We start from the raw sequence: 10,662 nt of genomic DNA on the forward strand, positions 1-10,662 counted from the left end.
TTGAGGGAGATGTTGTCGGCTGTTGAGGAACGCGTGGGGAAACTTGAGGAGTCCATGGAGGACGCCAAAGAGTCGAGCAATGCGCTTGGGGAAAGCATTGATGACTTGAGGGAGCAGTCAAGGGACTTTGTTACCGAGTGTCTCACTTTCCACAGGGATAGTGTGCAAGAGTTGCTAGATTCCCAAAGGAAGAAGCTGACGGAGAGGAACAATGCTCTCGAAGCCACAATGATGGCTTTGAAGGAGGAAACAATAGCCACGACCAGGGCTTTGAGCACAAGGATAGAGGAGCTCGAGGGAGAGTTAGCCTTGTGTCAAGCAGCCGTGGGGAAAGGAGTGTCAAGTGCAGCACTCAATAACAAGGATGTCCCGAAACCGAAAGAGTTCGCTGGGATAAGGTCTGCATGCGATATGGACAATTTCTTGTGGAGGATGGAACACTACTTCCGTGCCAAAGGAATCGTGGATGATGCGGTTAAGGTAAATACTACTTTAATGTTTCTTACTAACATTGCGCTTTTATGGTGGCGACGTAGGACCACAGATAAAAGGCAAGGTGAGATTGGGACGTGGCAGGAGTTCCAATGAGAATTGAAGGGACAGTTTTACCCAGAGTTTGCCGAGGAAGAAGCTCGGGCAAAGTTGCAAGGAATAACACAATGGGGCACAGTGGGGGAGTATGTTCGTGAGTTCAAGGAACTCATGCTCCAAGTTGCAAATGTGACCAATGAAGAAGCATTGCTTGCTTTTCAAAAGGGATTGAAGCCGTGGGTCAGACAGGAGGTGGAACAAAGAGGTGTCCAAAACTTGTCGGAAGCCATGACGGTAGTTGAATCCATAGTGAAGCTTGGTCAAGGGAACGACAAGCTTGGGTCTTCCAAGTCCGATGGAAGGGGCGTATGTGAAATGGATCACAAGGAAGATAGTGTGGATGGCAATGGCAACGGCGACAATGGTGGTAATGGGAAACCACGAGTTGGGAAGAAGAAACCCAAGAGGAAAAGAGACAAGCTGAAATGCTTTCTGTGCGACGGTCCACATATGTTGAAGAAATGTCCAAGGAAATCCGCGCTTAAGAAGAAGCCGGTAGGTAAGGCCTTGGTACTTGGTTCGAGCGCAAGGGGTGTCGAAGCCAAGGGGGCCAAAAGTGAGAAGAAGCCAGTAGAGTGCTTCTTGTGTCAGGGTCCGCATAGGTTGCGGAAGTGTCCGAAGAAGTCTGTCATCGAGGGGAACGATAGAGCAGACAAGGAGCCCAAGAAGCTTGTTTCAAGCAAGGGAAAAGCCGAAGCCAAGAGGGCAAAGAGGAGCAAAAAGAAGCAAGTAAAGTGCTTCTTATGCCGTGGTCCGCATGAGTTGCGGAGCTGTCCAAAGCAAGCCGAAGTCAAAGGAAAGGCAACGTCGGAGCTTGGTGAGTCGTCGGAGGGGCTTCCACCCAAGGAAGAGGTGAGTTTGTCATCGAACTTAGTAGAGAAAGTTGCGATGAAAACAGGGAAGCTGGGACCAATGAGGCTCAAGTTGAGTGAAGCGTCAGAGTTGGCCGAGTCATCGACAAGGCTTCCACCTATGGGAGAGGTGGGTGGTGCATCGGACTTCAAGGAAAAAGAAGTGATGCATGTGGGACAGTTGACCCGAGTAAATGCAAAGGTACATTCGAAACACTCTGATAGTGTTTTGTATTCTAACTTGTGTACTTGGCGAGAACGTAGGGGCCCTTTCGAAGTTCTTGAGCAAGGAGGCCGAGAGACTGTGGGCAAAGCGAAGCCAAGTGTAGTGAATCATGAGGATTCTGTTCGAGGGAAGTTAGAATGTGGGCAAGAGAGTGACATAACTCCTTGTCGTCAAGATGTACAAACGAGTAGGACGGCTCGAGTTAAGAAGCGACGGAAGCCGAGGCAAAAGTCCCAAATAAAGGGAAAGGCTAAGGCGTCGAGACGAGATCGAGACGAATCAAGCCAGTGCCATTCAGAAGTCGCAACGAGGACGTTGCGAGAATGGATGGGGGAGAATGTCACGGGCCGCAGTTCAAAGCCCGTGACCATCGCACCAAATGCATCCAATGGAGGTCTATTGCTCAGATGGGGATCATTTGGCTCACGAGAACTGGCTCGATTCAATGAGATACTAAAGAAGCCTGTCAGATTGAAGCCTGGTTGGCCCGATAGCGAAGAGATGGCAACTTAGGCTAATATGGTAACTAATCTTAGAAGATATGATATTATAATCTTAGAGATCTTAGATATGATATGGAATCTTATAAGATATTATTTTATAAGATTACATATCTTATCTAAGATATGGAATCTTAGAAGATATGATATTATATTCTTAAAGATTTGATGGTAGGTAACCTTTAATCTCGTCCGTCGATGTAATTGTATCTTGACCGTCGATTTTGGGGGAGCTCAAGTATAAATAGAGAGCCTCCCCCTCATTTGTACACACTCCATTCATTGTTTCATTATTCTTTGTGAATAAGAGAATAGAGAGCATTTACTCAAATACTTTGTGTGCGTCCCTTTCTTTTGTTCTTTATAAGCTTCTTTTGGCATAAGTTTGCTTCCGCTGTACGAGTTGGTGCCTTGGAGGAGTTCTTAAGGAATCCTCATTCGAGTAAAGGCTGACTTGGGCGAGTTTGGACGAGCGAATCGCCTAAGGCCGCACGGATCGCGAGACGAAAGGTCTAGCCCCGTGACACTAGGGGCATGTTAGGTTCGACGGAATGGCCATTCCATTCTGTCCCTATTCCACACACTACAGTGACACGTTTGTTTGGTTGAAATTTGACTGCCGAATCACTATTTCGTGGGGGATCTATTACGCGTAACCACCGATATCCATTCAGAAGGTCGGACTCTGAATGCCTATTCAATGCCTCTCGTAATAGCTTTTTTTTTCAGACGAAAATCTCCTCCCACTTCCACTCATCATTCAGACGAAAATCTTCTTGGGTTTTCCGTAAAATGCATTGAAGACTATCTATTTTTGGATTTTGGGTGTGGAGGATTTGTGTGTGGTGGAAAATATGGAGAAATCGATGTCAAAGGCGGAGCTTTCCAAAGAAATGCGCACGTCTCCCACCATGCAGCCCAACGATTGTGGGAACGGCGAGGCTCCGATCAATTATCAGTGATTGTTGTTAGTCTTCTTCCCTTCGCCATCATCTCTGGTTTTTTTTTTAATAAAAAAATCTCTGAAATATTGGATCTGAATTTCTATCCTGCCAGGCTTTCAGTGAGTTTACCTTTTCTACCTCTGCCTTAAAATTCATTTATACTTTCCTAAGCTACAAACAAGAAGTTGAACTTTGATGATCAAGATCTTTCTTTTTCCAGTAGTCTATGTTTTGGCTTTGTTGAATTGAATATCCAAAGTCATGATCTTTAATCAATAATCTGTTGAATTGCCTGTCTGGGTATGCTTTGTTTACATAAATCTGTTGAATACCCTTTGTATTCTTCTATTGATTTGGGTTTTTTTTGGTAAGTTTAATTTTTTATTTTGGTTTTTGTTTGTTTGTTTTGGGTTTGAAGTTCAACAGCATTTCGTGTTTGTAATGAAAAATATGTACAGATATCATTGTAGGCTATGTTTCGTTTTTGCTAGTGTTAAAGGAGTTTTTAGGGCTAACCATTCACGGGTATCACGGGAATGGAGATTAAAGGTGGTGTTGCTGAAATCCAGAAGGACAGAAACACTCCTCTTGTGCCAAAGGTTTTTCTTTTTCCCTTCCATCTGTAAATGCATACTATTTAACCTGCAAACTTGTTGTGCTGTTGTTTTTTCTTTGTTTATTTTTATTTTTGGTTCAATGTTGTATTCTTTACTTAAATTAAAACATTCAATGCTTCTCTCATTGATAACTTAGATCCTGGCTTAGAGGGTGAGATTACAAACAAAAATACATGCACTATCAAATATGATTCAGGTTGAATTTTTTACAACGTTTGCAATTTGTTAAAATCAAGCCATCACATAAGACGTCTATTATGTTCGTCCAAACTTGGAATAAACTCTTGCTGTGATTATGATACAATTAACCTTCCAAAAATCTTTATGATTGCTCTTATCAGTGACAATAAAGAACTATCCTTCTATTTTTTTTGGAAAAAAGAAATGAGTCTAATTTTACTTGTATGCTTCTTAGCTTGAAACCCTCACCCGTTTTCTATGTTTTTTTTCTCCTAGTACTAATTGTATGCAATTATGATGTCCTCTGTGACACAAACATTCAAGATGGTTGGGATCAAATAGTTGTATGTAATGTGAAACCCTTTTTTTTCAGAGAGATGGGAAAGGAAATCTTTGACTGCGCATATAATACAACTTACTTAATGTATTAATAATTTTGCCTCTATTGGTTATCAGATGAAATTAACTTTGCATGTTGCATATTTCCATGCCATTTGAAGTTAATATCTTTATCTTTTGTTCTTTTTCCAAGTCTTCACCATAGAGTATTCTCTAATATGCAAAATTTCAGATTACAGGAAGCTTTATAGAGCATTCTCTATTTTGGGTATAGTTTTTAGTTATAGTATGTATTTAGTATTTAAAGCTAAAGATATACACTGATTATATATGTAAAATCTCAACTTCCCAATGAAAAAGAGACAGTTTATGGAGCATTGGACAAATGGGTAGCTTGGGAGATTGAGTTTCCATTGATTGCAGCTTCAAAAGCTTTACAAATTTTCAAGAAGAGAGCCAATGGTTGCGTGTTATTCAAGTATATTCAGTCTATTGGTATTCTTGCTTTGTATTTTCCAGCTTCTAAAACACATTCATTGATGCAAGGAAGCTTTATATGTTCAATAATTTTTCATTAATATATATTATATTAAAATAGCCCTGTATTATCATATTTGATTCTATAGAATACTCTCCATCAGTATTTTAAAGTAACCTTAATGCTTTTATTTGTGAATAGATACTTTCAATCAGTATTCTTTGTGAAGTTTGGCACATGTAAAAATAAAGTTGCATGAGAGTTTGTGATTACATACATTAAATCTATATTATTCATTTTTACTTTTATATGAGGTTCTTATATTATACACGTCTAGCAGCATAAATAAATTAATGAAAATATGTTAAAAATATATATATATACAACATAACAATTTCATTAGTTCTTTTGTTGTATTTCAACATCTGTCTATGAGTAAAAATATTTGAGACAAGATATTCTTTAAATTACTCTTTTAAATTATTCTTTAAGTAACCTATAGTTTATGATATATATGCTAAATTATTTGTTTTACTAATAATATTCTAACACATTAAATATGCATCATATTTTAAAAATAATAAAGTAGGTTATATATTATTTTTTTGTAATATTATATATTCTTTTTTATTAATTCATATTAAATAATTGTTATATTAAGAATATTATTAAGTTATGTATTATTATTGTTAAATTATATTTAATAATAAATTTATTAAAATATGATTAAATTATTTATTATTGTTTTTATTAAATTATATTTAATAACAATCCTATTAAAATTTAATAACAATAATCATTCTTCTAACAAAATTTTTGCTAAGGGTACTCTGGTCATTTCAACTTCTTTTCTTATGCTATTACAACTCTATTCCATTCAACCAAACACAAGAATACTATTACAGTTCTATGCCATTCCATTCAACCAAACAATTGAATTGCTATTACAGTTCTATTCTATTATAACTCTATTCTATTACAATTCTTTTCCATTACAGCTCTATCCTATTATACTGAACCAAACGTGGTGTAGGTATTTACATGTTTTCAAAGCCTCCGGGTGAGGTTACCTTAATGGTGTTAGTACATTAACAGTATGTTTGGTTGGTTGTAATAACCATTCAGTTCCAAGTCTATTTTGAGTGTTACAGTACTCCATTAGTTTGGTTGGTCAAATGATTCCTCAAAGTCTCTAAATAATTATTATTTTTACTTTATCCTCTAAATGACAATTCTAAACAATTCAAAATAGATGTTCTTCTTTTCATATAAAAGGATATATTTTAATGAATACCCTTAATCATTACGACTTAATCATTATTGGATTAGTGACTCACTGGAATATATATTTTAATGATATATGCATATATATATATATAAAAGTAACATATTGAAACAATTAAGGTAAATTTAGTTGTAGATGAATCTTCCTCTAATTCGTTGATATTAAATTGACTTTAGGAATGATGTGAGTCTCATTTATTGTATTTAAATTTTGTTTAAAAATAAATTTATTAATAATATAATTAAAAATTTAATATTAAATATCATAAACAATACAAGTTAACATATAAAGATTTCATTTTGAACTTTTAAAAAAAATCATTTTGAAATTACTTAATTCACGAAAATTTAAAGAATTAAATTTAAAAAATAATAATAATAAGTCAACCTTGGATTTTACTTAATTCACGTAATTAATTTAAGAAAGTTAATTTCATATTATGATTTATTTTTTAAATTTTTTTTAATAAAATATGATTTTTGACAAAATGAAATTAATAAAAACATTTTAAAATCAAGTGCTCACTCTAATTTTTCTAAATTAATACATGCTAATTTAGGAAATTAATTTAAAATCATAATATAATATGATTTTTGTAAAAGAAATTAATATTAAATATACTTTACTTAATTCATGCTAATTTAGGAAATTAAATTATTTAATACATTAGCAATTTTTAAAAATTTAAATTTAAAAATCATATTATTGATTTTAGAAGTAATTAAAAAAATTTAAAGGGATTATTTACTTTATACTAATTGCTATTTTCTTATCATTACTGGTGTCACCATTACTATCATTTATATAAACCTCCTTTAATTTCGTTTGTCTTCTTCAAAATTACAATCAATTTTTTTCTTTATATAATTTCTAAAATAAATTTATTAACTTCTTACAATATTCAGTAGGGTGGGCATTCTAGTGAAAAATTTCGAGTCAATTGAGTTGATAAGTCCTAATTTATCACCCTAACTCAATTAGAAATTTTTTCGAATCAACTCAATTGAAATAAAATTCAAGCGAGTCAAATTGAGTGAAATTTTTCGAATTAAATGAAAAAAAATAAATATGTGAAATTAAAATATTGTTACAATAGACATTTGGAACTATATATATTTGAAAAAAATTTCAAAGCAAAATATGAAAAAAATTTCAAAGCAAAATAAGAAAAAATACTTTAGCAAGATAAACTTGAATCATTAATTAACTTATTGAGTTCTCCAAAATTATTATTTTAGAAAATTTTAAAAACTTTAACTTTCTTTATATATTCTTTAGAATTTTTTTAAAATATTTTATATATTTTTAAAAATATTTTTATTTTTTAAAATTATTTTGAATTTTTTTTTGTAATTTTTCTTGAGAGTGAGGCCACTTTGTTTATTTTTAAAATTGATTGGGACTAAAGAGATATTTGTACCAATATATTATTCAAATTGTAAAATTCAACTCGACTCGAACTCGAAACTTGAATTTGAGTTAACTCGAGAAAATGGAATAACTCGATTCAATTAACTTAAAATTTAAATTCTTTTTAATTTTTTCAAATCGAATCAAATTTTACTCATTAGTTAAAATTGTGAAGTCTATTTTCGTTTCACGTTGGTTTATTTATTTATTTATTTCTTTTGCTTTGGAAGTGAAATATTAAGTGAGAAAACGTTTTATGTTTTATACTTTTATTTTGATATGGAAAATGAAATATTCAATAAAAAATAATTTTTTTAATATTATGTATTATGGAGGTCCTAGAAATGGCCAAATATACTATTGTCAATTAAATTTTTTTTCAATATTTTTGTTCTTCTCTTATTTTTCCTAATAATAAATTGGGATATTGAGTTGTTAATATAACACCTCACATTTGATTCGGTCACCAAATTCGAATGTGAGATATCACATTACATTGCCGAAGCAATTCAAATTAACTTATTTCATTTATCATATCATTTAGAATTCAATTACCATTCATATCAAAATGATCATCCATTTCAATCACAATCTTACATTCATATGGTGTAATAATCCAATTCATTGAGTTATTTGGTGATAGTAAGTTTTAACATTATGTCTCGAGATAGAGACCTCAATGTCTCGAGACAAGCCACAATTTTATTTTTAATAATTTATTTTTGATGATAGCATGTCTCCAGATAGACCTCTCCTGTTTTTCTATTTTTACTTCGATGTTGAAATGTCTCGATACAAGGGGTTCTTGTCTCAAATGACGGAGTCAGAAATATTTTTTTGGGGGTTAGAATTAAACTGTATATTTTTATGATAATAAAATTACAATTTCACCATTTTAATAGTCTATATCTTTATAATTTTTAAAGGATTAAATCAAAATTTTATCATTTTGGGGGGTCAAAGTATAATTTTACCATTATTAATTTAAAATTTTATAAATTATAAAGGACTTAAATGAAAAAAAATTTATTTTAGGGGCTGAGACCCTCGCCAGTCCCCCTGACTTCGCTTGTCTCGAAGCCATGTGCTTAGAGAAGGTGTTAAATCTTTCGTGATCATGCAGGAGTTTAGGTGTTGGGTTTTGCTCGAGCGGTTGGCAGATGCACAGTGCTAGAAGCGGAAGCGTTGGGGTGTCTTTGACAGTCTAACTCAAGCGTGGAACGTTGGTCTTCGCCGGATAATGTTGGAAATGGGTAATCTTGAATTGTTAAAGCTACTTAAGACTGAATGTGATAGTTTGGTGTTGAGCGGAGTTATCCGAGCCATTATGGAATTGTTGAGAAGATGTTGGGAATTGCAACAACTCCATACATATAGAAAGGGAAATTGTCTTGCTGACGCCATGGCAGCCACAATGCACAACAAACCGATTGGCCTTTATGCCTTTCCCGATCTGCCGGAGACTTTATTGCAAGGACTGCAGGATAAGGAGATGCAAAGGATGCTGCCTACATTGTTTACTATTTAAATTGTTGAAAGGAAGTTTGGTAGTAATTTAGTTTTGTCCCTTATATAAAAAAATTACTATGGATTCATTTTACTTAAATAAAAACAAAATAATAGTATAATAATTAATAAATCAAAATGTCTAGTTATTTTATATAATTTTCAAGTAATATTTCAATTATATTTATTTATTATTTTATAGACTAATATTTGTTTATTATTACATTTTCACTATTATAATTGCTCGAAATATTACTTTTATATCAATTTTACCTTCTTCTTTTTTATCTTTTGATAATTTTATTAACAGAAATAATATTACATTTCGTAAACCAAATGTGTTAAAAAGTAAATTACACACGTTTTGTAAATCAAATGGCCTAAAGAGTAAATCACTTATTTGATTACATTACAAACCTTTCGAAAAAACCAATAAATAAATTCTATTTTTGCCGATATCAAGGTATTTACACCTCGTGTGTTATCCCAAGTATTCAAAAAGGTAAATAACTGGTTATGAAATATGTTCAAACCTCAGTAGAATTTCATTCTTCTAAATAAGAATTGAAGACAAATTCATTAATTCTTTAATCTTATAAACTAAAATTTTTTAACATATAGCTTTACATGACGGTAGATTGATGCCAAATGAAATATATAGCTTTATATCAAGTTGTGATAAATGTATATCGATCGCTCATGCTTGTTCTCTTCAGCAATCTCTTTTATAGTTTCAGTGCTTTTTAAGGGCAAAAGCAGACAGAAGAATCAACGACATGAGAACCAGAACAGTAAAGAACGATGCCACCACAGCGCCGCTCACACCCTGGCAAAAATCACCGAATTGGTCGCAGATGCTTAGCCAGTTTGTGTTCGGGTTCCCATTCTGAGCCAAGTAGACTATGGCTGCTGCCGCTGCGCCGGCCGCCGTTGCTAAAGTCAATACCACCTGCATGCCATGTGCATATACATCCATATATATACACATCAACCGAAACGTTAATATATTGATTTTGGTAGGTTCATAAGGGAATTTTGCGAACATGCATGCGAATGCTTACAGTGTCCAAAATGAAAAGGAGGAGTCTCGGCGCAACTGCGTGAGGGCGGACGATGGTAACTAAGGAGAAAGGAAGGGAAAGGACGAGATATGCGCCAACTAGTGCCATTGCGATCACAAAAAACCTGAAAATAAATTGAATATATATGTATATATATCTCATTATATTCCAATCTTTCTTCAACAATATCTAGCTGTCATTATACATATGTTATGACTAAGCAACGTACATAAGTGTGGGAAGATCATCATAACTGGCTTCGAACTGGAAGAATTGACTGAAGAAAGGAAGAGTTTCATCACTGGTTCCCATGGTGGCAGCGGCGGCTATAGTTGAAATAATGGCTCCTAGTCTCAGAAGGAAGTCCAAAATACCCAACCCTTTCTTGAATCCCTTCTTTTGCTCCCTGGATGTAGCAATGAGTGATCCTTTGCCTTTTTCAACGCCGCTCGACTCTGCTACATTAATGCTTGAGTGATCACTGCTCTTCATCATTTTGTTTTGTTTTCTTTTGTTTTGGGAGGGAAAATAGAGGAAATCTGAGAACTATACAAGAAAAGAGAAGTTGAAGCTTTGTTTTTGTGATGGAAATTGGTTGAATGGATGAAGTTCTTATAGATGATTAGCTTATAATTCTATTGGTCGAATTTGATATATTTACTTTTTAAAAATTG

At 33.6% G+C, this 10,662-nt stretch overlaps 1 protein-coding gene across 1 annotated transcript; it reads right to left on the minus strand.

The window, feature by feature from the left end:
- Window positions 1-9,491: 9,491 nt before the first annotated feature.
- On the minus strand, window positions 9,492-10,563 carry LOC107898479 (casparian strip membrane protein 1). The gene is made up of 3 exons (XM_016823938.2): window positions 10,218-10,563; window positions 9,989-10,112; window positions 9,492-9,876 (listed from the first exon to the last, which is right to left on the minus strand). The coding sequence occupies exons 1-3, from the start codon at window positions 10,481-10,483 to the stop codon at window positions 9,661-9,663; spliced, it is 606 nt and encodes a 201-aa protein (XP_016679427.2). The 5' UTR covers window positions 10,484-10,563; the 3' UTR covers window positions 9,492-9,660.
- Between the last annotated feature and the right edge of the window lie 99 nt (window positions 10,564-10,662).

Source organism: Gossypium hirsutum, chromosome D04 (assembly GCF_007990345.1).
Source record: "Gossypium hirsutum isolate 1008001.06 chromosome D04, Gossypium_hirsutum_v2.1, whole genome shotgun sequence".
In the NCBI taxonomy this organism is placed as follows: Eukaryota; Viridiplantae; Streptophyta; class Magnoliopsida; order Malvales; family Malvaceae; genus Gossypium; species Gossypium hirsutum.

Coding starts and splice junctions, on each gene's coding strand:
- LOC107898479 (XM_016823938.2), bottom strand. CDS start 10,483: ATGATGAAGAGCAGTGATCACTCAAGCATTAATGTAGCAGAGTCGAGC. Junction 10,113..10,217: donor GATGATCTTCCCACACTTAT/GTACGTTGCTTA, acceptor ATTTATTTTCAG/GTTTTTTGTGATCGCAATGG. Junction 9,877..9,988: donor TCCTTTTCATTTTGGACACT/GTAAGCATTCGC, acceptor CATGGCATGCAG/GTGGTATTGACTTTAGCAAC.